Here is a 27378-nt window from a genome sequence, read left to right as displayed (position 1 = left end):
TCATGAGCCTGGTGGGTTTAACCACCACCCCCAAAACACTTTTTTTTAAAGCTGGCAGTTTATTAATTCCTCCAGACTTAAGAGGGATGACTTAGCTCACTCTCCTTTTAAGTCAATGCTCTGCTGTGGTCAGATTGCCATAAAATGTCTGGAAATACTGAATACACACTGATGTTTACTTTGTAACCATAAGCCAGGGACTCTCACTGCTCACTACTTTGCAGAGTTATTGCACAAGCAAAATGAAAACCAACATATCCGGGTGCCATGCCCACCCCTTGAAAAGAAGCACGGGCTCAAAATTTTTTAAAAAGTGGGATGAAACAAACAAGAGTAAGAAAATGGCACAGAAGCAGCATGGCAATCGATGGGTGTTTCCAGGCAGGAAAGGACTAGTCTGGGGAGAAGGCCGCAGAGACAGGATACCTCTTCCAAAGCAAGCGATCCATGGCACTTCCTTTCCCCCTTTCTAGTTCTTTGCCCCATCTTCTTTCAGCTCCATCAACTTAGGAAATCAATTCATCGACTGCTCTGTATGATCATACGAAATGGACCCACACGACATCCATTACAACAGGCAAAGCAGCACAAGAATCTTGCAAGCTACAAGTCAAGGACACGCATGCCGAAATCGCTATGCCAAAGTGACAGACTTTCTTGCTTGTCAAGGCTTAGGAATGCCCTGCCCCATTTTGGGATAACATCCTCTCCATGCAACTACGAACGCCTTTAATAGCACTCCTCAACAAATTAGGGCTTTGTGAATTAAGACGTTTCTCCGTAGGCCAGACTAAAAGCAAACAGAGAAGCTATGGAGAAAGGGCACCTGAGGCTACTCGCCTGCAACTCCCACCAAAGTCTGCTACGTGCACCCTTAGAGAGGCTGTGAAGATGATTGGTCATAGCCAGCACAGCTGCCGGTGAGGAATGCTGGGAGTTGTAGTCTGCTAAAAGTTGGAGGACCACACATTGCCCACCCCATTGTCAGAGGCGGCTTCTCCACTGCAGAGCTCCAGATGTAGGCACCTCTCTTTGGGGAAAGCATGTGGGCCACCAGCTGTAGTGTTTTTACAAACCACAAAACTCAGTAGGCATTCCCCACACTCTACTGAGATTTGCACAGCATCCTCATACAGCGGGTCCAGACCTGTACCTCTGGAACAGCAAAATGGCCCTTTTCCCTCAATGGATGGAGAAACGGCTACAGCAAGGCTGGGCAACATGTTGCTCTCCAGAGGAGCAACCTCTCATCAGTACGGTGAGGAACAGTGGGAGCTGCAGTACAAGGAGAGCTAAAGGATATGCAGTTCCAACTCTTGTCCCGAAAGAGTGGAAAACAGATGCTGAACCAAAGAGAGAGGCTACTCACAGGTATTACCAGCATGCAGTAGTGCTGGGGATCCTTCTCCGCATTTAACTGCTGCAGGGGGAACTCCAGAACCACCCTGCTGAGCACCTCCATCACCTCTTTCAGGCCAATGTTATAGGCATACCTGTAAGAAAGCAGGAAATAAAGCTGTAAGAAAGCTTGAAATCACAGCACTATAGGAGTCTGTTCTTAGTCATTATGCCCTAGTCTAGAGAAAAAATGGAGGACTCCTCTCTTGCATTAATCCTCCCTAGAGCAAGCCCACTGAAATGACTAGGACTCCTTAGTCACAACCAACTTACATTCCATTCAGTTCAGCAGACCTACTCCCAGCAAAACTGGAGAACGGTTGCTAAGCTAGAGAGTTTAACACACGTCTTACTTGAGTGAGTTGATTTCCAGGACCAGGTTGTCACACGATATGTTTTCCTCTTCACCTCTTTGCAGAGTACCCAGGACCTCGTTCTGGAAAACTGTGGCCAAGGTAAAAGTGGCTCATTAGCTGAAATACGGCAAGTGCCAGCACACACTAAGAACCAGGAGCAACAGGCAGCAATGCTTCCCCATGGAGGAAGCTGCACGCTCAGACTGCTGATGTTCACTCAACACATCTGTTTCTCCCAACTGCGATGCAGGAAAGTGCATGCAAACACAGCTATCTTCATAGGCAAAAACAAAACAAACAAAAAAAGCTACTACCTTTGATGTCATCCAACTGAGGAGAAGCTGTCCGACTATCTGGCTGCTCAGACCCCAGGCTGATATCACTTTCTGATTCGCTTTCTTCTTCTGCACTCAAAGTGGGACCTAAAACAGATGAGAAACAGACAGCCTCTGAATAGAAAAGCAGTCATTTTGTTGTTGTTGTTGCTTGATCATCCCAGAGTGCAGGATGCTTAATAATGGGCTGAAGTTACAAGAAGCCAGATTTAGGATGAATATCAGGGAAAACTTCCTAACTGTTACAGCAGTACGACAACAGAACCAATTACCTTGGGAAGTGGTGAGCACTCCAGCACTAGAGGCATTCAAAAGAAAATTGGACAACCATCTGTCAAATCTGCTTTGATTTGGATTCCCTGCTCTGAGCAGGAAGTTGGACTTGAAGGCCTTACAGGCTTCTTCCAACTCAATTATTTTATGATTCTATGAAGGCATTGTATTTGATTCTATGTATATGATTGTGAACCGGAGGATAAAAGATAAGGAGTGAGAGAGTGAGCCGTCTCCTCATACATCTATAGAGGAGGGAGAAGATAGAGAGGAGAGAGATAGAGAGGTAGTGGAAGTTGTGAAAAGGGTGAAAGAGATGAAGGGGGGAGGAGTTAGGAAAGACGGGCATTCGTGCCAAAACTAAGGAACTGTCATACTCTGACAAGGAACTTGATCACAATGATTCTATGTACAGATTGTATTTGTCTTCCATGTGGAAGGGATGGTCACTCCCAAAGTGGCCTCCTCAGCCACATCGTCTCTCGAGACTGAAGGACACCTAATCTAATCTATGAAGACATCAACCTGGACACCATACGGGTGTGTTTTCCAACAACGACTGCTTACATCCCAGGAATCTGTTTCATTATGAACTAGCCTACCATGGGCACAGAAATTGGGGAGAGGGGGGATACTTGGCCACATCTCCATTCTTGTAGAACTCTAGTCCATTTCATGGGAAACAGGAGCAAAGCAGCTGGCAATAGGCTCGCCACTGAACATCCTCAAACTCTCCTTTCGTAAAATTGCCCTTCCTCAAAGGTGTCTTTCCTTACCCCAAAGACTCTGCGTTTGCTCCTCTTGGTCGACATCATTCTCGCTGTCAGCTTTCCAGACGTACCCTCTGCCCTCTGAGCCAACTTCTGCAATGTTGTAGCCTAGAAAAAAGGAGCAAGTGTTGGTTTTGATTGAACCACATGGGTAAAAAAGTAAGAGCAGTCCCCAGAGAATCAAAGTGACCCTCAGGAGACACACAACCCATGCACCAGAGGATCGACTGAGATGGTAATCTACTGAATACCGTGTTTCCCTGAAAATAAGACAGGGTCTTATATTGATTTTTGCTCCAAAAATGCATTAGGGCTTATTTTCAGGGGATTTTTTTTTCATGTACAGCAATCTACATTTATTCAAATACAGTCATATCATCTTCTTCTGGTTGCTACACAATGGTGAAGGGTCGGGTTTCATTTAACTAGGGCTTATTTTGGGGGTGGGGCTTATATTAGGAGCATCCTAAAAATCTTCCTAGGGCTTATTTTCAGGTTAAATCTTATTTTCGGGGAAACACAGTAGTAAAAAGGACACTTTAAAATTTTTGTCCCGTGCACGTGCTTTTGCCTTGTATCTGGGGCACTACACATGTTTACAGCTGAATAAAGTAGGCAGTTAAATTTGATTACTGCTATCTTATAAACAAAATCCAAAGTCATCAGTGAGGTTCTCGTTTTAAACTTTGTGCTCTTAAAAAAAGACAGAACCAAGCTATTTATGCTTCACTCATTCCAAAATGACAAGCTTTTCTGACTCAGGTTAAGGCTGAATTTAACAAGAGCCCAAGGGAGATACATTCAAATTGACTGTGTGTAGGAAGTGATACAGTATGTAGGAGTTATTCTCACTTGTTAGTCCATGGAACTCCCTTTTGTTAGAAACCAGACCGTCCTTCACTTCTTTCAAACACCATTAAAAACATATCTGTACAAGTTTTGGAGGCCTAAGTAGAGTGCTTCACTTGTGTTCCGTTGCTGTTTGTTTGTATTACTTTTAATATATTTTAGCAAAGATTTAATTACTAATGTATTTTCGAAGGCTTTCACGGCTGGGATCCAATGGTTGTTGTAGGGTTTTTGGGTTGTTTGGCCATGTTCCCGATGTTTCTCATCCTAACGTTTCGCCAGTCTATGTGGCCGGCATTTTCAGAGGACAGGAATTAAATGTATTCACGAAGGCCTTCACGGCCGGAATCTATTGGTTGTTGTGGTCCGTGTTCCAAAGGTTGTTCTTCCTAACGTGCACTCCCAAGCCAACTACACCAGAGCACAGGTTGCTGTCCCCTGAAGATGCCGGCCACAGAGACTGGCGAAACGTTAGGAAGAACAACCTTCAGAACATGGCCAAAGAGCCCGAAAAACCCACAACAACCACAGGAATTAAAGCTGTCTGTGTTCTGGTGTAGTGTGTGGGATAGTTGAGTATTTGTAGCTGTGGGATCAGCTTTTTATTGGGTGATTATGGTGACTGGGGCTTTTTTGTTATGGGGGTATTGTTGTGATAAAAGGGGGAGATGGTCTGTCACTAACGACACCCATCAATCACAGTGACAGACCACCTCCCCCCCTTATCACAACAATACACCCGTAACAAAACACAGCCAGATCACCATAATCACCCAATAATCAACCTGAAAGGGACAAAAAGCTGATCCCACAGCTACAAATGCCCAACTATCCCACACACTACACCAGAACACAGACAGCTTCAACTCCTGTCTTCTGAAGATCCCAGCCACAGAAACTGGTGAAACATTAGGAAGAAAAACCTTTGGAACATGGCCAAACTGCCCAAAAAACTTACAATAACCATTGTTTAATTCTTACTGTTTTAAATGCATGCAATTTACTGTTTTTAGGTTTTTTTTAACTCTGTGTGACTTTCATGTTCATTGAAAACTTATGAGGAAGGGATAAACATGACACAAATGCATGATCAACATGTTAACTTTTACCTTTTTTAATGTGCTTTAAAATACTTTTTAGCTTTTAGGCAATAATGTAATATTAATCCCAAAAGGTATTACATAATTTATATTTTTAAAATGCGGGACGGAACTGATGACTGAAGCCACTACAGTCAACCCTCGACTTACAAACGGCCCTAGATACAAACATTTCGACTTACAAACCGCTCTGATAGAAAAATATTGACTCGACTTGCAAACTTAGATTTGAGTTACGAACCGAAATAAACGCGCGGGAGGTGGGGAAAGCGCGAGATTTGAACTTTCAGTTAACCGTTGGCCAGTGAAGAGGGTGTCTGTCTGCTTCTTCGCTCTTCCCAGCGTTTTGAGAATGGATTGGGAGACAGTCTTCAGACTGCCTGGCACTGCCTGGTATTGCCTGGTACAGTGCTGTACGCACTGTATTTTTATTTTTTGGCTTTTTTTAAATTTTAGATTTTTGGATTTTTAAAAGGTGTTCCCTCCCTCCTTTGCTACCCCCTTTTCCCCCAGAAGGTGCTTGTATTGGCTTGTCTTGATTGAAAAGGTGCTTTTCAAGGTGATCTGTTGTCTGAAAGACGCTTGGTTTTTCCCAGAAGGTGCTTGTCTTGGCTGAAAAGGTGCTTTTCTCAAGGTGTTCCGTTGAAAAGGTGTTTGTCCCTCCTTCCCTCCCTCTTTCCTTTCCTTTTTTTTAACCTAAGTCATCTTAAGTTAAAAGGAAAAAAATCTGCCCCTAGTGGTAGGAATGGATTTACCGGCTTTGCATTAGTTCCTATGGGAACTAATGATTCGAGTTACAAACCGCCCCTTGACCTAAGAACCAAAAACAGCCGGAACGGATTAATTGGTTTTCAATGCATTCCTATAGGAAATGCTGATTTGACTTACGAACTTTTCGACTGACAAACTTTCTTCCGGAACGGATTAAGTTTGTAAGTTGAGGGTTGACTGTATCTGCACCCATTGACTGCATCACTCTGTAACAAAGGAAGTTCCTCTACCGCCACCCACCACAATCTGCACCACATTGCCTGCAGTGATCCTGAACCACTTCAACTGCTTGCTGAAATCCCCACAAACAAGGTCACTGTTTCTATTCTTCAATACAGAACAGACTTGAGACTGTGCCGAAACAAAGCAGATCCTGAAAAGGGAGCGTGGCGCTCTTGCTCTCCAGCAAATACAGACCAATTAACTCTCTCACCTTTTAGCCTCTCTTTGCTCTCCTCTTTGTTCACCCCAGAATCATCACTAAACTGGTCGTCGTCATCCTCTTCCTCCTCATCGGTAGGATGCAAGGAAATGACCGTACCTTCCGGGAGGGTGATATCAGGGCCCACCACCACCTAGAAACCAGGTAATATCACCATTTAACACCTGAAACACTTGGTCCTTTTGGCTCCTCTGGAAGATAAGAACACCCACAAATCTTAGAAACCAAGAATTCATACCCTAAATACCCAATGAGCCCAGGTGGCTAGACGATCCGAGTTAACAAATCCATCCAAAGAGTTAAAGGGAAGTTACCAACAACTTCCATTCTGGTCACAGTCATCTCGCTGTCCCACAGAGGTGACCGTTCTAATTCATGTACATGTTATTCCTAATATTCAAACCAATTTTGCAATCTTGATGCCACAAGGCAGGGTGTTATCATCGCCGTTTTTACAGACAACCAAGGGTGGGTCAAGTGACCAGCTGAAGGACTTCACAAGTGGACAGTTCCATTTGAAGAGAGGCATCTTGGGAGAAAGTGGCCTCTGGCTAGATGGGCGGTATACAGTGGTGCCTCGCTTAACGATTACCTCATTAAACGACGAATCCGCTTTACAATGGCTTTTTGCGATCACAAAATGATGTTCCTATGGGGAAAATTCACTTCACGACGATCGGTTCCCTGCTTCAGGAACCAATTCTTCGCATTACGACAATCTAAAAACAGCTGATCGTCGGGTTTCAAAATGGCTCCCTGCTGTGTTAAGGACGGATTCCTCACTATACAGGCACCAGAAGATGGCTGCCCTATGGAGGATCTTCGCTGCACGGTGAGGTATATCGCCCACTGGAACGCACTTGAACGGTTTTCAATGCATTTCAATAGGTTTTTTAATTTCGCTTGATGACGATTTCACTTAACAGCGATTTTAATGGAACGCATTATTGTCGTCAAGCGAGGCACCCTGCATTGATTAAACAAACTAACGAGCTAACAAACAGGCCCAACATTCTGCCCACAGAACCGTAACAACAACAAGAAAAAAAAAGGAGCTGAACATCCGCAGCTCCTTAAACTCACCTGGGAAGTGAGGACGCAGCGAGGACTCAACGTTACCCCTTTCTTTACCTCTGCCTCATCACAAATTATCGACCGCTGGATTTTCACACGATCTCCTATGCAGACACCGTTCCACAGAAACGCCTGATCCAGAATTACCTCGTCACCTGCCAAACACCGCCCAAAACACACGAAATGGAATGGCCATCTTACGCTACATACATGCACACACAGTCAAATGTAGCAGAAGCTAAATGGAACCATCCCTGTTAGGTGTTCAGTGTCAAAGTCCAGAATTTTGGCTGTCAAAATTATTCTACTGCTACAGATTCTACAGTGGACCCTCGACTTACAGACTTTTCGAGTTACAGACTTCTCTGGCCGCAAAATTTAGGTTCGACTTGCAGCCAGAGAATCGACCTACAGACCAGAAAAAAACAAAAATGGAACAAAAATGTCCGGTTACAGATTAATCGGTTTTCAATGCATTGTAGGTCAATGGAGACTTGACCTACAGACTTTTCGACCTGCAGCCACCATTCCAATATGGATTAATTCCGTAAGTCGAGGGTCCACTGTATTCTGTTCTTGCTAAAATACAAGTGGTGCAAAAACATACAGGAACAATGGCACAGACAGTGTCCTGAATCATCCAGCTGTGGGGACACAATGGCAGGTGTCATCCCTTGAACCATCGTAGCTCTCAGATTATTTTCTTGTTCATTAACCCGACCATCCTATTTCCTATCACTTTTATTTGTTGTCCTTCTCTTGCCCAGCTATTGTAGACGAGAAGCTCCACATTACCTACACTCTGACCAACAATACAATCACCTTGCTGATTTTGAGATTTAAGCTGGACCATGGTTAAATTGAACTGCTGGATAGCTCAGTGGCTAGGCACCTGCCTACGGTGCCAGAGGTTGGGAGTTCGATTCCCTACTGTGCCTCCTTGACAGGGGCTGGACTCAATGATCCAGAGGGTCCCCTTCCAGCTCTGCAGTTTCAAATTATTAAGCCTAATTAAAATTTGAATGGGAGACTCCTACATCTTTGGAATATTCATATCCTTGCAAAGTGAGTCTCAAGGCAGCTTCCAATTAACAGTGGAAAAAAGAAACACAGGACACTCTTCCATGCAACAGCAGGTCTTATTATCCTGCCCAAGAGATGAATTGGGTCATCTGAGAGATGTAAGACTCTTTTTCTCTCCAACCCAGGGCAATGAGCACCTAGGCTGTTCTATTTTGCCATCAAACTATACATGGCTCCACCACACTCACGGCTGTGAATTCGCTGAAGCATTTCATCTAAAAATATAGTAATATCTGGCATAGCGCTGCACTGTTTAGCACAGATTTGTTACAGTGTGGTGCTTTGGTGCATGACAGAGACTCTGTCTACCTGCTTAGTGAGGAGATAGACCAGACCCCTGGAATTGCGCTGGTTGGAATTAGCGCTCCATTCTCTTAGAAAACATGCTGAGCCCTAAGTGGGATATTATGAGATGCACTCAAGTCTTCTCGGAAATATTCTGTGTCTGTTTTTGTCTTGAGGTATTAACTTGTGCGGAACTTTCAATGTTGGGGAAAATTCGGGAAAGTCAATCCCCGCACAAGGACTTATGTGCTGAAGCAATAAACTCCTGAAGGTCCTAAACCACTTCTTCTTTTCCAGGGTTTGCATCTATTGTGAAGTGCAGCATAACAAACACAAGAGGTTTGTAGAGGGTCAGGCCCTTCAGGCAGAGTAGACTCAAAAAGACAGACATCATACTTGAACTGAAATCAAGCTTTAGCTTCCAAGATGGGACAATACCCATGGAATCGGTGGAATTTTCCTAACCTCAATCTGAAGCTGAAATTACACAATGGAGGAAAACCCGATGGGGCCAGCTCCGGGTTTAAACATTAATTGAGGAAGGATAGGGCCATAGTGACAATGGAGTGCCTGTTTCTAGAGAAAAAGATGCACTGGGAAGGGGAGACACTAATTTCAACATAGCCCCTTCTACCAGCCTTCTCCTTCCACATGGGCTCATTCCAGACACAGAAGCCCACCTGAGAAAGAGTAACACTATGAGAGACACCGTGAGGAGCTCCACAGAGATTAGGAACCGCTCCTGAGGCCCCTGTTGCTTTGAAACAAGCAGGAGCCCACCTTCTGACTTTGCGACCGGAAACCAAGTGTAAATCAACCAATACTGCCAATGCAGTCAACGTTGTATCTGGTGCAAGCCTCCAACGCAGATCACCCAATGGGTCCTCCCATTCTCTGGTTTCTATCCCATTTTACTCACGACAGCCAATCATCGGCTGCGCAAGGTAGGGATTATTCTGCTCTTCATCTCTCCCCAGGTGGCTATTTGCAGCTTCCCCAATCCTCACGCGATCATACTTCCTGTTATTTCAAGCCACCAAAAACAGGGAAGGCCTCCCCTGTCAAGCTGGCTTCGTCTTACCTATCTTGCAGTTGGGGCCAATGACGCTGTTGGTGATACGGCATTTCCTGCCAACCGAGGTCCCCTGTCCGACGAGAACGTTCTCTTCGAGGGCGCTGTCATGACCCAGGCTCACCTCCGCCCCCCGGTAGATGTTGTGCCGGGAATGAGTGCAGTTTTGCCTCTTCTCATCAGTGATGTTCCTCTCCGGAGTAATGGGATAGACCCAGCGTTGCAGGATGTCAGAGGACACAGATTCATACATCAACAAGTTTGATATCGGGACACCGTATTCCTCTGAGGTCACGTGCATGTGGATCTGATTGCCCAGAACCTGGAGAACGAAAGGGTACGGCTGAGAAATCCCGTTGAGCGAACATCTGGTTCTGCTGGTAAACTGAGATCCAATTTGGATTTTCGAGGATTTCAAGTCTCTCCTTAGCGTTTCTGTCCTTCCGTACAAAGAAATGTGTATATATCCCGCCCCTGCTTTTTTGCATAAAGCTACCACGGGTGGGTTTATCAATCAAGAACTGGATCACATGCCACACTCAATGCAAGACTGCACAAGTATATCATTTAGTAAGAATACAGAAATCCTACACAAAGTATTTTCATACACAGAAAGCCACACATACGCTACGTGCACAGCATAATGCCAAATTTGGTGTACTGCATGCTGGAACTCTGTCTGAAAAGGACACATGCTATTTCGGGAACAATTATTATTATCGACGATGGTGTCGGCTGCACTAGCAGTCCCTCCTCCCAGGGGACCCCCCCTCTCCAGACTTACCTCTTCATTCACCAGAAGGCCCCGCACAAAATCATCCCGAGTTTGATAATCAAAGTTATCTGTGAAGAGTTCAGCCACCTGGGAGGGAAGGAGAAGCAACAGGAGGGCAACCAAGTGAGATGAAAAACTCGAGGCACCAAATCATCTTTCAAAGGGGGCCTCTGGCTTAACTCTCTGAGCTAACAGCAGACAGATCAGAATCTCACCCGAAGATTTTTTGAGATAAGTGAACATCCAGGGATGACCCTCTCCTGGGAATCTAAAACAAATGAAACCTCGCCCCATCAGCAGGTCCTTGACAGGTGATTTCAGTGTTATGATTTCACCCATTCCACTGAGCTGAGGAGAAGCCAGACGTTCTTTTGCCCTGGCTTCTTTGCTAGTAGTTGAGTCTGGCCTCTGAGGAAGGCTAAGGAAATCAAGGCACCACTTTTCACTGTAACATCACTTAGATTAAAGACAACTCAAGCACAGACACACACCCCTCTCCTGGACAAGAACACAAGGTCTGCTTCTGACAGGGGCTGCTGGCTTTGTAGAACCTACCTGAGGGGAGCAGATGCTGATGTGGCAGTCCAGCAGATCATGCCGTATTTGCACTTCTTCAATATTACTCTGGAACAAGCTCTAGAAAAGGAAGAGCACAGCGGAAGCCCTGTCAGCTCCTGGACTGATTTTTCCAGACCCACCCCTCTCCACGCCAGCTTGAAGCCTTCATCGCAAAGACGAGAGACTGAGGTGCTCACACACAGAGATGGGCATAAACCGCTGATTTATTTAGTGGCTTAACAGCTGGCTGGTGCTTCAAAGCCCCACCTCCTCTGATGAGTGCCCACTCAGAGGCACTTTGTGCCCATCTCTAGTCACATGACACTTGCCCGAGACTGACTCAATCCCCCTGCAACATCTGTGGCAGCATTTAATGTAGGCACAAACACCACAAAGGAAGGGAAACAAGGGGATTCGGTCTACCATTTAAAAAAAAATTAAACCCAGAAATACATGTTCCCACAGCGTATTACCAGGAATGGTCACCAGATGGAACCAGAGACTGCACTATATATAGGTAACTTAAAGGGAATTAACTAGAACAATCCTTTCAGTAAATCTCAACAGGCTACTTGATGTTTAACAGTTCTATAAGTGATGGTAACTTCATTTTGTCTATGACAAGTCATCGGAGAATGTTACATTGCAAGAAGTCTTGAAAACGCTGAAGTATTCTGCTACTTCAACTAGTAAGAGGACGGCAGGACCGCAGTATCTGCGGGGCAGGACTTCCAAGCCCACCCTGCAGATGCCAGAAACAGCAGATAAGCAAAGCACTAACGTCCAGTTTCTTTGCTGTCCATGCATAGTTGAGAGAGGGAGCCCTGGCACAGTCTTGCCCTAGGACTGGGTGTCCTGCCCTCCTGTTCGCAAGGAGGCTTCTGCTGCCTCCCCTTTTGCTTCTCCATTTTACCTGAAGCTTCTTCCTTCTGAGACATCATGCCACAAGTGTGCATTCCTATCAACAGTCTCTGGTTCAATCCAGTGGCCAATCCTGATAATACACCTTGGGAACATGTATTTCTGGGGTCTATTTTATTTTATTTTTTCAGGCAGGGACAAGTGAAACCATAGGTACTAAACCCATGGATACGGCAGTCCCACTGTACTGAGATATGGGCTTGGGAGAGACCACCTCCATTTCCTACCTGTGAAACAAGATTTTAAAGAATTGATATTCCAATGGTTCCAAAAACGAACTTCAAACATAACGGGAAGTGTTAACAGAAGATAAGACATGTAACCTGTGTATCATTTATAGCAGCGATCCCCAACCCCTGGTCTGGTCCAGGTCCCTGGCCTGGGCCAGACCGGGCCAGTGAGAGAGACCTTCCCCCGCCACCCCCCCATGCGCATTCACCCCTGTGCTGCCTGTTTGCGCCTGCACGTGCGCTCCAGCTTGCCTGTATGACCACCGTGCCATTCACGCATGTGCGCATGCGCAAATGGCGGCACGCACTCATGCGGGCCCGCACATGTGCAAATGGTGGCACGGCAGGCATGTGGGCACGCACTCGCCCGTGCAAGAGAGAAATCGCAGCCAACAGAACTGATGGTAAAGGTTTCTGGGAACTGCAATTCAAGAACACCTGGGTACCCAAGGCTGCGAATGGCTATAGGGAACTGGAATATCTATTACTCTCACCTATCAACCCTTCTGTTGAAACCAAATAAGCCTCCGCATTCTATAAAACAAAACACCTGTTCAAATGTATTAAGATGACATTTAGTAGGGAACTAAAAGAGGCTATTCTATCAGTGAAGGATGGCTATTCAAATCACACTTTTTTTGGGGGGGGGAGGTGGTGTGTGCTACCTTGAGTCCCAGTCCAGGAGAAACACAGCATATAAATAAAATAAATGAGTAAGTAAATATTTCTAACTGAACTACTTCCTAACCCTGCTGAACAGTATTAGGTCAATTGTACAGAGAGCAATCCAAGCCTCGAAGAGAGTGAAATGTTCAAAGCCAGTACAAAAAACCCTAAAGACATGCATTGTTTGAAGTAGAGACGGGCTCGATCTCCCGATTCATGCCAGTTCGTTTTTCAGCCGAACAGGTGTTTGGTGGTTCCCAGGCCCGCCTCCTCTGGCAGGCGCCCACTCACAGGCAGCATCTGGAGGAGGCGGGGCAGGGGAGCTGGGCCGCTGTATCTGAGTGGGCGACTGCCAGAGAAGGCGGGCCTGGGAACCACCAAAACCTGTCTGGCTGAAAACCAAACCACCACGAACCACTGGTTCTGTGGTTTAAAGCCCATATCCTTGTCTAACTGGAGATCCTACAAGGAATATCACAGCTTCATCAGACTAAAACCTGGAGGGAACTGACGGGCTGCTGCATTCCTCCCCTGTTCACACACCATGGGAAACCGGAAGCGCTTCAGCCCTCGAGTTCTCTGGTAGTGTAGGACCCGTTTTGTAGCACCGTCCATGGCAATGATAACATCATCCTCTTGGCACCTCGCTTGGTGGCCCGGCGAGGACTCTTTGAAGATCATCGTCATCACAGACACATTTTTCTCCAGCTTACGCCGTAACCTGTATGGGAAAGGGCAGGGGAAAGGAGGGCAAAGAGGACCTTTAAATGAAATGAGGCATCCCACCAGCTGGAAACGGTCATCACCAAGCAAGGTCCGTGCAACGTCCTCAAAAACACCCACCTGTGTTCCTGTAAGGCTGTGGAAACATTAATATTGGACACAACATCTCCGGAGACCAGGATGAAATCAGAACGAACAAGCGTCTTGGCGTCAACGTCCCGGAGCACGTCGCCGAGCGAGCGGTAGAGGTCGGAGGTCACAAACCGCACTGTATTTGGAGAATTGGGATGGCACCACTTAGATTTCCTGGCAATGGGACACAGACAGAAAGGAACATCTGGGAACATCTGTAGAGGGTGGACACTAGAAAGCGCCTTCCTGTTGGCCTTTTTAAGAAACACAAATATAAGAAAGAAAACTACACTATACATTAAAGGCTCCTAATAGTATCAACACAACCACAGACAGGCAGGAAGCAAACACAGAATATGGACTAAGGTTCCCTGGTACCTCACAGGCAACCTCAAAGTCTTGTGCCAGCTCAAATATGGCACCGGGGATGGGGGGGGGATCTTTAACATACAGAAACAATACATCCTTCATCAGTAAGAACGCTGTTGTTGCGCAAGGCACAAACAGAGAGAAACAAAGAAGATGTCAGTTTCTTAGATCAACCAGAAAGCTCGCCTGTCCCTTACAGTAAATGTTCCTTGATTTCTGAAGACTTCCAACAACAAAAGACAAAGGTTTCCTCCACACCAGTTGCAGTTAAGAACTCCAGGGTGTAATCAATCATGGCCACATTTGCCAGAGGAATCAGAGCCTAGGGAAACAAAGAAAAAGTCCACCGAAATTAAATATAAAAACACGCTACTGTGCAGTTCTGTTGTCAAATAGGACACATTCAATTTGTGTCAAATGCAAAGAAGAAAAGCTGAACAACCCATGACATGAAGTCCGTGTTAGCATTTACAGTAGGGTATCCACAGGGGTTTGGTTGCAAACTCTCTCTCTCTCTCTCTCTCTCTCTCTCTCTCTCTCTCTCTCTCTCTCTCTCTCTCTCTCTCTCTCTCACACACACACACACACACACACACACACACACACACACACACACCCCTGCAGATGCTGAAAAATGTAGAAGGATAGAAAACTACACATGGCATGGTCTCCAGCGCCCTCTAGTGGCCAGTTCTGGTAAATACATTTTGGAAATGGATATAAACATTTCTGGGAGAGAGGAACAGTAAAGAGATATGAAGAAGTATTCTTATTCTAATCTGCATATTTACATCATTTTTATTACATTTCAATTTACTTTCTGACAATTTAAACTGAGTAATCTATTACCACATCTTCATCTGAATGAGCCTCGTGGCACAGTGGTTAAAATTATTTCCTTTACTTTTTCATATACTACATCCAAAGAAAGAGCACACCTTCAACTCCTAATCAATAGGTTGGCCAATTTCAGGCCGTACACAGAACAACAAGGAGCTTTAAAGGAGCTATCAGTAATTTTTCATTATCTTCCCACTGATTAAATGGCTTAACAGTTTAGCTGGCAGCCCTACTGACTAAACACTGCAAGATCATGCTGGCCCTAACAATTTAAATAACTGTCAAGCAATGCTAATACAAGTGGTGCCTCGTATAACGAGTGCACTGTTGAACGATGAATCCGCATTGTGATGCGGATTTCCCCATCGCTAATGGGAGGGCACGCTCGCATTACAATGGGGGAACAGCTGTTCTGCGGCTCCAAAATGGCCGCCGGAACACAAAAAAAGGGTGCCGGTGCACCCAAGATAGCCGCCGGAACAAAAAAATGGCCGCTGGTACACCCAAGATGGCCGCTGGAACAAAAAATGGCCACCAGAACACCCAAGATGACCACCGGAACAAAAAAATGGCCACTGGTACACCCAAGATGGCTGCCAGAACAAAAAAAGGGCACCAGTACACCCAAGATGGCCGCCGGGACGCTCAAAATGGCCACCGGTACACCCAAGATGGCCGCCGGAACAAGGGAAAGCATCAGAGAACGGTGAGTTTTGGGCCCATTTGGAACGTTCCAATTGGGGTTTTTGATCCGTTTTACGATGTTTTCCCATAGCGAAGGTTAATCCGGAACGGATTAACCTCGCTATGCGGGGCACCACTTGTATGTTCCTCTCTTCAAATCGCAACCTCAAATTTCAGACAAACTATTATTCAAAATAATTTTACCCCCACCTTTCTCCTTAAAAAGGATCCAAGGCGGCTTAAATACACCATTCAAAGACAATACAGTGGTGCCTCGCTTAACAAGCGCACCGCATAACGATGAAATTGCATAGCGATCCGTTTTTTCGGATCGCTAATGCGATCGCTTAACGTTTTTTGAATAGGGCTAAATTCGCTTTGCGAAAACCGGTAAGCGTTTCGCTTACCGATCTTCGCAAAACGAAGCCCGCCGATCAGCTGTTCGGCGGTCATTTTGGCCGCCGGAAGCCCGGAAATGGCCCAAAATGGCCGCGCGCAGCGTTTTCGCGCCCTCGTTAAGCGAGGCGAGGGCGCGAAAATGGCTGCCGGCCATTACGAAGCTTCGCTGAACGGTGAGTATTTGGCTCATTTGGAACTCATTAAACAATGTTTAATGCGTTCCAATGGGTTTTTTTTGATCCGTTCAACGATGCTTCAGCATAGCGAAGGTTAATATGGAATGGATTAACCTCGCTATGCGAGGCACCACTGTATTTAAAGCTAAATTCCTACACAAACAAGTTGAAACAGCAGATACCTTCAAAACTACTTGCTGGTACTGAGTACAGTCACAGGCTTCCCTTACAGATACTGTAATTTTCTTTCCATACTGTAAAACCCATTCATATCATTAATATACATAAACTAACTAGCAAGTCAGCCTACTCATTAGCAAATTCGTACGTTTCAGTCTGTTCTTGACATGTAAAGGAAAAATTCCTACTGCTGTTCTTTGGGGTGCACCACTTGCTGGGTTCATGTGTGGGCACAGGCCCCTAGAAATACAGTGAGGCTCTTTACGGTATTTAATTGAAAGGAATGGACCAAAACTTCTGAATCTCCTTAATGTTACACAACATAACTCAGGCCTTAGAATCATCTTCCTTCATATGGAGTGTGTGTCCTTGACATCTAGCCACATCCTCACAAACCACTGCTCCTTGGCACATAGCACAGGAGTTCTTATATGCACAAATTCAACAGTGCCCAAAATACTGGTGCAAAATGTGTCTTTATTAAACATGCACTTGTTTAATTTTTTCCTCAATGCAAAATATTAACTGCTGGTCTGAGGGAAATCCTTACCACAAAGTTTCAAGATGCAAGAGGAATTGCAGGGCTAAAATACACAACCCACTTCTACATTACGTCTCTGGTTTAAATGATCTATATTGAAACCCACTGTGCTTTCTGGAAATGCATGTCCTTAATATAGCATCACTGTCAATGAACTGTCAGATTTCTAGTGAAGGTCTTAGAAAAATTCAAAGTGCTGACTACTACCTTTAGTGTAGTAAGTCACAACTAGAGTACACCTATTTGGATCAGTGGGACTACTGGAGGTGTTGTGTTACCAAATTCCCACTGCTTCGATGGGCTTACTCTTCTATACTAAGCAACAGGATTTCAGCCATTGTTACTTAAAAGTAACCTGTTAGAATGAGTCCCATGTGTTACTTTTAAAAAAAACATCCCTTAGAAGCAATCACCAGGAAGACTTTGTCTTTTGGTGACATCAATGAATTCTCCATCTTCCCAGAAGAAATGGTCAACAATGAGGGGGGGAAAGCCCCCTTTCTTGTGTCAGTCTTCTCCTGATCTCTAACCAGGATGTCTGGTTTTAATAAGGAGCTTTTGCTGAGTACAAACAGGGAAAGCTTGCTAACAATTAACTCCGCTTCAAAAGACTATCCAGTAAAACCTGTTTATATACAGTACAACAAATGATACAGAATACACATATATTCTCCCTATACAGAGCAGGATCAAAGGGTGACTTGTCTGCCACATACACCAGTAATTTCAGTGGAAGATGTACTGTTTGAGGATATAAATTACTGTCCCAATTACACTACTATAGAATCATGGGATTAAATCTCATGGCTACTGTATTTCCTAGCTGAGTACACCCACTGTATCAGTGGGACTCACACAAAGGTCTTGACTTATGGAGAGTCTGGTCCAGCTGGGACGAGGAATTGAGTTTATCCTAGAATAGGGAGGAAGCCCACTTCACCTCTTTCCTCCCTGCCAAGCACGGAATTTAGCAGACTGAGTAATAGACAAACTTCTCACCTTCACTTCGCTGTCTCTCTCCCACCCTCTGGAAACTATTGAAAAACTGGCAACTTTTATCGGCTTGTAAGAAAACACAGCAAAACCATTCCAGATATCAGGCTTTCTTCCAAAGACCTCGGACCTCAGCTATCGTTTTGTTTCTCAAAACTACCAGCATTAAGTAGGAACACAACATGTGTATGGTGCTGCATGTGGAGCACAAAGGGAGACTAGAAATTGAACATCCCGAATGCATCTCTGCAGTAAGAGAACACGAAGCAATGGCAAATGGAGTCCTGAACTACATTATTAGACAGGAAAGAAACAGAATGGAATACAGGCAAGAGTAAAATGCTTCTATATGTGATCATCTCTCTGCAGGTCTCTTTAACCCTGTACCTTGCTAGTTGAAGTATTTGACAAGATTGTGTAAAGATGCATTGGGTGGGAACTCCACATAAATAACATTTCCTAACTTCAGATTGCCCCCCTTTCTAAATAGTACCCCACAGATCTGGAAAACTGACTTAGCAGTAATTTAGACATTTTGATCTGGCATTCTAAATGCCCAAGCTGAGGAGAAAGCTGGTAGTTGTGACAAATACAGCCCAGAATGTGACAGAATGTTTAGTTGGGATACGAGAGAAACATCTTCAGAATCTTACTGACACAACAAGGCATTAAAAAAAAAACAACCCTCTGGAACATCTCCTTTGTATATATAGCTGCCTAATGACTTGAGACCCTTCCAAATTTAGCTAGCTACTAGTTCTGACTTCACAGATACATACACAGTACTGTAATTAAGTGGAGCAAATGGCCACAACCCAGAATTTCCTGTTTCACATTGTCCTGACATGCAAAAATGCCATAACTATAGGAGCGAAACAAGTTAGAAACAAAGCAACCCTACTCCCAGCTGAAATTTTAAACATCCTTTCTCAAGGATATGAAAATACTGTAGCTCTTTTTTTTTTTTCAGTCAACTGTCTACATAGTGTATAGCTGGACAGGGATCTGTTCTTTATGGTGGGGGTCTCAAGTCATCCCAACCATAAACAAGAAGGTGGGCGCTGAAATGCAGTAATGCAAAAAAAAAAAAACCCTTCTCATTCTTGTTTCCCTTGGGACAATTACCAAGAGCAAAGTGCCCCTCTTTGTGAGATGCTGGGCTACAGATTGAACACTGTCAAACTGACGATATCTAAGCCAGCTTGCCCAGTGAAGAGTTTTCTTATGCTAAAGGACGTAAGGGGTAGTGAAAAAGCAAAACCTTCTGTGAAGCACAGCAAAGGCATGCTACTTTTATGAATAAATTGGAGTAGAAAAGTGTCCGAATCGCAGTGCCCCAGCTTCTAATAACAGAAGCATAAGTAGGGATTCAAATCACAGAGATCTAAGAGACCAGAATAAAACCCTTGCCAGACAGACTGAGAAAAAGTTCCTGAAATCAAGAAACTAAAAGTGAGTATCTAAAAGTGATTAGTACAGTGGGCAATGAACTGAGGAGTAGAAGGTGGCTGGGAAAAAAAGGGAGGTTGAAACTGCATCAACATAATATTCTGCCAACATCTGGGGTGTGCTCCTGGATTCATCTCTGAGCCTGGATGCCCAAATTTTAAAACTGCCTTGATTTCTTTCTTTAGGAGAAAGGCAAGGTAAAAATAATTTAAATAAATAACCCTCAAAAATGTTTTAAATAAATTACCCTTACTTATATTAAATAAATAAGCTAGTATAATTAACATGTTATTCTACCATTGATATTTTATGACAGAGATTCTCATATCACTTGCAGCACAAGCTTCTATGAGAAACTTGCACATTCAAGGGGTTGTCATCACAACCTTAAACACCCAATGACTTTCCTACCAACCAACCACAATCTGTGTATTTTGGTCTCTCTTATTTTAATGCCATGTATAAATATTGCCCATGCTGTATCTTTCCACCTTATGTCTGAGGAAGTGGGCTTGTCTGGATGGCTCAGTGTATCCAAAGGTTGGGAGTTCGATTCCCACAACTGGGCCTCCTTGGCAGGGGCTGGACTGGATGATCCCACAGGGTCCTTTCCAGCTCTACCGTACCAAGATTATTCTTGTCCACAAAAACTCCCATTAAACAAATATAAGTTGCCACCACGTTTTTGTCTCCTTTACCAGTTCTTTTAATTTTTTTTAACTTTTATTTTTCCCCATAAGAGTTGCATAAGTAAACAAAGCACGTGTTTACTGTCGATGACAGGAAAGGCCACTGCAGGGGTGCTTCAAAGTGCTTTCCATGCAACGACACTCCCCCCACCCAACCAATTAAAGCCCAGTTTCTCCAGTGTGGGTGAACGAAAGGGAGGTAAAAATAAAAATCAGGCAAAGAAAAGACAGGCCTCCGGCTCGAGTGCTTGGAGAACAGCTGGCATCGGGCAACAAAGGCCCTGAGGGGGAGGCCCGGCGGTCCCTGAAGACGGCAAGGCGATCTGTGTGGCCGGTTTGGCAAACGAAGCGTCGCGCACGCCCCCCCCCCAAAAAAAAAACAGCCCGGCTCGCGAGGGGACCTGAGGAGGCAGTCTCCGGAAAGAGGGCCGAGAGGGACTCCCGCCTCCCGAGGAGCCCGTCCCCGCGGCGGCCGGGCTCTCCCTCCGTCCACGGCCTTCCCCGCCTTCGCTCACCCGAGGCCGGTCCTTGGAGATCGGGAAGAAGCGTCGGTTGAAGCTGTCGGCCACCAGCACCGCCTGGAGCGGAGGCGGAGGCTCCTCTTGCGGGTCGGGCCCTCGAGAAGCTCCAGCTCCGGCCCCGCCACGCTTCCCAGAGCCGCCTCGAGCCGCCATGACAACGCTCGGCCGCCTTCACGCGCTCCCTCTCGGGGCTCGCCTCTTCCGCTTCCGCTTCCGCTGGCCGGGGGGGGGGAAACAGAGAGAGCGCAGGAAGAGACGGGGGCGCGGAGGGGACAAAACGCCGGCGGAACGCGAAGCCCTCGGGCGGCGGCGGCGGCGGCAGACGGGAAAGGCGCGCGCATGCGCTCGCGGCTCGCGAAGTCCCCGCGTGTTTCAAAGGCTGGGAGGCGCTTAATGTCCGGGCCCCCTGACATACGCCTGTGTGGCAAAATCCAAAGAAACAACACAAAACAACACAGACAAAAAGTGGTGGCACCTTAAAAGACTCACAATGGCCTTTTAATACGAGCTTTCCTGGACTGAGTCCACTTCGCCAGACTGATAAAGGGCGAGCGGGCGGGGAGGTGCGAAAGGAAACGCTGGATGAAATACTAATTGCTACCTAAATGGGCAATATCGAAATCAGATTGATTATATTCTCTGCAGCCAAAGATGGAGAAGCTCTATACAGTCAGCAAAAACAAGACCTGGAGCTGACTGCGGTTCTGATCATCAGCTTCTCATAGCAAAATTCAAGCTTAGACTGAAGAGATTAGGAAAAACCACTGGGCCACTCAGGTATAATCTAAACCAAATCCCTTATGAATACACAGTGGAAGTAAAGAACAGATTTAAGGAACTAGATTTGGTGGACAGAGTGCCTGAAGAACTTTGGATAGAGGCTCGTAACATTGTCCAGGAGGCAGCAACGAAAACCATCCCAAAGAAAAGGAAATGCAAGAAAGCAAAGTGGCTGTCCAACGAGGCCTTAGAAATAGCAGAGAGGAGAAGGGAAGCAAAATGCAGGGGAGATAGGGAAAGTTACAGAAACTTGAATTCAGACTTCCAAAGAATAGCAAGGAGAGACAAGAGGGCCTTCTTAAATGAACAATGCAAAGAAATAGAGGAAGATAACAGAAAAGGAAAGACCAGAGATCTGTTCAGGAAAATTGGACATATTAGAGGAACATTTTGCGCAAAGATGAACATGATAAAAGACAAAAATGGGAGGGACCTAACAGAAGCAGAAGACGTCAAGAAGAGGTGGCAAGAATACACAGAGGAATTATATCAGAAAGATTTGGATATCCCGGACAACCCAGACAATGTAGTTGCTGACCTTGAGCCAGACATCCTGGAGAGCGAAGTCAAGTGGGCCTTAGAAAGCCTGGCTAACAACAAGGCCAGTGGAGGTGATGGCATTCCAGTTGAACTATTTAAAATCTTGAAAGATGATGCTGTTAAGGTGCTACATTCAATATGCCAGCAAGTTTGGAAAACTCAACAGTGGCCAAAGGATTGGAAAAGATCAGTCTACATCCCAATCCCAAAGAAAGGCAGTGCCAAAGAATGCTCCAACTACCGTACAATTGCACTCATTTCGCACGCTAGCAAGGTTATGCTCAAAATCCTACAAGGTAGGCTTCAGCAGTATGTGGACCGAGAACTCCCAGAAGTACAAGCTGGATTCCGAAGAGGCAGAGGAACTCGAGACCAAATTGCTAACTTGCGCTGGATTATGGAGAAAGCCAGAGAGTTCCAGAAAAATATCTACTTCTGCTTCATTGACTATGCGAAAGCCTTTGACTGTGTGGACCACAGCAAACTATGGCAAGTTCTTAAAGAAATGGGAGTGCCTGACCACTTTATCTGTCTCCTGAGAAACCTATATGTGGGACAGGAAGCAACAGTTAGAACTGGTCGTGGAACAACTGAGTGGTTCAAAATTGGGAAAGGAGTACGGCAAGGCTGTATATTGTCCCCCAGCTTATTTAACTTATATGCAGAATACATCATGCGGAAGGCTGGACTGGAAGAAACCCAAGCCGGAATTAAGATTGCCGGAAGAAATATCAACAACCTCCGATATGCAGATGATACCACTCTGATGGCAGAAAGTGAGGAGGAATTAAAGAACCTTGTAATGAGAGTGAAAGAGGAGAGTGCAAAAAACGGTCTGAAACTCAACATCAAAAAAACTAAGATCATGGCCACTGGTCCCATCACCTCCTGGGAAATAGAAGGGGAAGATATGGAGGCAGTGTCAAATTTTATCTTCCTGGGCTCCATGATCACTGCAGATGGAGACAGCAGCCCTGAAATTAAAAGGCGCCTTCTTCTTGGGAGGAAAGCAATGACAAATCTGGACAGCATCTTGAAAAGCAGAGACATCACCTTGCCAACAAAAGTCCGAATAGTCAAAGCTATGGTTTTTCCTGTCGTGATGTATGGAAGTGAGAGCTGGACCATAAAGAAAGCAGACCGCCGAAGAATTGATGCCTTTGAATTGTGGTGCTGGAGGAGGCTCTTGAGAATCCCCTGGACTGCAAGGAGAACAAACCTATCAGTTCTAAAGAAAATCAACCCTGAATGCTCACTTGAAGGACAGATCCTGAAGCTGAGGCTCCAGTACTTTGGCCATCTCATGAGAAGAAAAGACTCCCTGGAAAAGACCCTGATGTTGGGAAAGTGTGATGGCAAGAGGAGAAGGGGACGACCAAGGATGAGATGGCTGGACAGTGTCTGCGAAGCAACCAACATGAACCTGACACAACTCCGGGAGGCAGTAGAAGACAGGAGGGCCTGGCGTGCTCTGGTCCATGGGGTCACGAAGAGTCGGACACGACTAAACGACTAAACACACACCTAATTCTAACAGTACCATCAGCGCGTGTGGTTCCCTGAATTTGGAAGAGAAAGGGGATCGGTTGGTTTGCTGGGTGACAGCTCCTAAAATCACTCAACCACCATGACTAGCTCCAAAGAAAGAGAGAGACAGAGAAAGAGAGAGAGAGAAAAAGAAAGAAAGAAAAAGAAAGAGAAAAAGAAAGAAAGAAAAAGAAAGAAAAAGAAAGAAAGGAGGGAGGGAGGGGGAGGAGAGAAATAAATAAATAAATAAATAAATAAAGAAAGAAAGAAAGAAAGAAAGAAAGAAAGAAAGAAAGAAAGAAAGAAAGAAAGAAAGAAAAGGAACAACCACAGGGTTGTTGTTGTTGTTGTTGTTGCAGAGTTGGAAGGGACCCTGTGGAATCGATCGTGGGCGCCCGCCGGTTGTCAAGGAGGCACCAAGGGGGAATTGAACCCCCAATCTCTAATCTCTGACCACCGAGCGATGTGAACCCCTTTGGGTACAGCGCGTGGTTGAAAAGGACCTTGCCTGGGATCAAAACAGCGGCACACCCACGGGGTAGCAGCGGTTAGAGCCAGGATAGCAACATCTGGGGGGGGGGAATTCAGATAGTATTTTCCTTTTCTAAGTAGATAACTGCTCCCTTTTCCCCCTCAGAAAACAGCTCTTGCAGCCTCATGCTCGGTGGGCATATTCAGATACGACTTCCGTGGGGCTTAATGCCCTAACCTGAGAGTACTGTAACTCCGGGGTATTGATGTCTCAGGCGATTTGCTCAGCAATGCAGAACCAGTCGTTACTTCATCTCCGTCCGTCCCTGGAGAATAGAAACGCGAGCCAAAGGCTGGATCCTGACAGAAAGTAGTCAGTAGGGGGCAGGACCCACACAGAGTTGTTTCACAGGATCTGGATTTTATCCTGCAGTGTGTTATTACAAGGCACACAGAGGATGTTGCCTTTGCTTTCACCATGCAGGGGAAATTAAAGTTGCCAGGGAGTGGATGTGCCTGATTTTTGCAGGACAAGACCTGTAGGCAGATCATCATTTCTACATGGCCAGCAGTCAGCAAATCCTCTCGGAAGTTTTGTTATATCTCTGTTATTCTTTGCTCTGCATGAGCCCAAATGGGAAGGATGGTACGAGGAAGTTAATTTGGAATAATCTACCTCCGGAGATTCGCGCTGCACCCTCACTGGGTACTTTTAAGAACCAACTAAAAATGTGGATGTATAGGCAGGCCTTCCCTTCCAGTTAATCCCTGTCCTCTTTCCTTTTTTATTCTTTTTCTCTTTATTTGAATTATTTTGTATTTTTCCCATCTTGCAGAATCATTTAATTAATTGTTACAAATTTTTCTTGAACTTGTTATCCTTTATGTTGTAAGCCGCCTAGAGTGGTCGAAATGACTAGATAGGCGAGGTATAAACACAATAACTAACTAACTAACTAACTAACTAACTAACTAACTAACTAAATAAATAACTAAATAACTAAATAACTAAATAAATAAATAAATAAATAAATAAATAAATAAATAAATAAATAAATAAATAAATAAATAAATAAATAATTTCCCTAATTCTGTAATGCACAACTGCCCTGTACCAGCTTGTCCCTACAATTCCTGCATTAGGAGGCTCTCTGACACAGATTGATGACACATCTCTGGAAAGGAAACTTCTGGGAACTGGGAAGTTTCTGGAAACTTCGGTGGATCCAAAACGTGGAAGCCAGATTGCTCACCGGGAGCTGGACACAAGGATCACACACAGTGCTGTGATGGGGAGATGTTCTCAGTGGATCTTTTTGGCCACAGACATAAAGACAGCAGGAAAGAAATATAGGCTGAATCAGAGTTATATAAGTTGCATAACGAAGCATGGTGTGTGAAGACCTGTGGCCAGGCTGTGGCCCCTTTCGAATGTGTTGTTATTAAAATGGGCCAGGGTCCCTCAGGGAGCCCTATGACCCTCACGGAGCGTGGGCTAGGAGATGCGGATACCTCAGCCTGAGGGAGTATCTCGCCCCAATAGGTAAGGAAACACTACAGCCTGAATCACCTCTCAGCCAGAGATAGCAGAAGTGACTGAAAACGTTGGTAAGCTTGTGGGGGAGACTGTTCTTGAAGGAAAAGTCACCTTAAAAGACTCCTCAAGAGTAAAGGCTTCCTTGTGGGCAAAGTCCTCCATCCAATAACCCTCTACTCGCAAGATGAAAGAATGCTGAAAATATTTTCTCACGCAAGCATTAGGGCATGCCTAACATGGACCACCAGGAAGACAGATAAGGGCGTCCTAATCTCCCTTTCACAGATTGCTGCCTTGTGGTGGTGAAGGGGCTTGAGTAACTCAGAGAAGCGATGGGCTATGCTGTGCAGGGATACCCAAGACGGACAGGACATAGTGGAGAGTTCTGACTAAAGTTCTTATCCACCTGGAGCAGGAACTGGCAATGCCACTCCAGGATATTTGCCAGGAACACTCCATGGACAGAAACAAAAGGCTAAAAGATATGACGCTGGAAGATGGGCCCTTCAGGTCGAAAGGCGTCCAGCATGCTATTGAGGAAGAGAATCTGGCCCTGAGAATTGCATTGGAGCCTGGTGGTGATCTGTTCACTCTCTGCCAGAATTGTTTGAATCTAATGGGAGGGAAACACAATGTTGCTTATATACATTGATTTCTAACCGATGGCATGAACATCTTATCCTTTGACAACTTAGTACAGTACAGTATTTAAATATTTGTTTTCCAAGGGTCTTCAGAATTCTTCACTCTTCCCTTCCTCACTTCCCTCTCTTTGATTTTCCTCGAACAGGAATATAATACGAGAGCATCCGCTGGAACAAGTTGCCTTCGGCCGTCGGCCAATTGTGGGAAGCAGATGAATGGGGGAAAAATGAATGGAAGGCATCGCTCCTCCATGGCAACAGGAAGCTGAATGCTGCAGGAGCTTCCTGGAAGAAGGAGGGGGGGAACCACCATGGTTTTGAGACAAAGGTCTGGGTGACTTTCCGCACCCACAGCTGCAGGCAAGCCCTATGGCGCTGTCTCCAGTTTCTGGCATCTCAGCAAGAGACGCGAACTAGGTACCTGGGTGGCAGCATGCAAGGAATAAGCTTCTTTGCAACATGATAAAGAGACACGGCTGGTGTGAGGTTTCTCTGGACTTATAGGCAAGAGGCTGGCTGGGCATCCCTTAGCACATATTTTCACTTTTGTAGTTCTGCCGTATAAGATTCTGCCTTTGAGCATAAACAGAGTGCAATTCTTTTGCTGCTACAACTTGCAGATATCCGTTAAGCCTCCCAGTTTCAAAGCTGTGTGAGCTCTGGCATCCGTCTGTCTCAGCGATCAAGCACGGTTGAGCTCCTGTCCCCTCCAGGAGCTGAAAAAGTTTACCCTCTGGAGACCCCTTGCTGGGGAACGTGAGCAGGACGCTGTTTTTCGGCGCCTGTTCTGCTCGTAGGTTTCATGGAGGCACGCGATTCACCCACCTGTGGGATTAAAAAGGCTTTTTGGAAAGTGCCAACATGGCTGTTCGGAGCTTTCTTGAAATTAGTTGATGGTGGGGGTGTAAAATGATCAGAAGCCTGCCCCTACTTCCCGACACCCCCTCCCCACATACTATGCAGGATAACAGATTCTGGGGGCTTTAAGTCTGCAAAGCAATGTGGCCCTACCTGGCCAGCTTCTTAATGGGGCAGCCCAAATTATGGGAAGTCTTCCTCAAACCAGTGGGCTTCCCCTGCATTTATAACCCATGCCTGTGCAAGGTAGCACAAGCCCTCAGCTACTGGCCATGATGAGATACGTTGCACGCTAGGTTGCACAGCAATGATGTCACACGAAACTAGCTGAGCTATTAGCAGAGCTGCCTAACTGCAGGGTCTACTT

The 27378-nt window shown here is 45.5% G+C and overlaps 1 protein-coding gene across 3 annotated transcripts in view; it reads right to left on the bottom strand.

Moving 5' to 3' along the window:
* EIF2B5 (eukaryotic translation initiation factor 2B subunit epsilon) overlaps positions 1-20867 on the bottom strand; it is a 35450-nt gene extending 14583 nt beyond the window's left edge. The window contains exons 1-13 of one of the 3 annotated variants that reach the window (XM_072996302.2): positions 20649-20867; positions 14380-14504; positions 13802-13987; positions 13502-13679; positions 11139-11219; positions 10593-10670; positions 9818-10130; positions 7378-7523; positions 6286-6427; positions 3139-3240; positions 2069-2176; positions 1752-1842; positions 1370-1493 (exon numbers count right to left, since the gene is read on the bottom strand). In XM_072996302.2, the coding sequence (XP_072852403.2) occupies positions 1370-1493; positions 1752-1842; positions 2069-2176; positions 3139-3240; positions 6286-6427; positions 7378-7523; positions 9818-10130; positions 10593-10670; positions 11139-11219; positions 13502-13679; positions 13802-13987; positions 14380-14504; positions 20649-20807 (1833 nt within the window). In that variant the 5' untranslated portion in view covers positions 20808-20867. Of the gene's footprint in view, positions 1-1369; positions 1494-1751; positions 1843-2068; positions 2177-3138; positions 3241-6285; positions 6428-7377; positions 7524-9817; positions 10131-10592; positions 10671-11138; positions 11220-13501; positions 13720-13801; positions 13988-14379; positions 14505-20648 lie in introns of those variants that run through there. The other 2 variants (XM_072996305.2, XM_072996303.2) reach the window with 2 other exon arrangements.
* Between the last annotated feature and the right edge of the window lie 6511 nt (positions 20868-27378).

The sequence above is a fragment of the Pogona vitticeps genome, chromosome 3 (genome assembly GCF_051106095.1).
Source record: "Pogona vitticeps strain Pit_001003342236 chromosome 3, PviZW2.1, whole genome shotgun sequence".
In the NCBI taxonomy this organism is placed as follows: domain Eukaryota; kingdom Metazoa; phylum Chordata; class Lepidosauria; order Squamata; family Agamidae; genus Pogona; species Pogona vitticeps.
The sequence above is the reverse complement of the archived record's forward strand: the minus strand, read 5'-3'. Positions and strand labels throughout refer to the sequence as shown.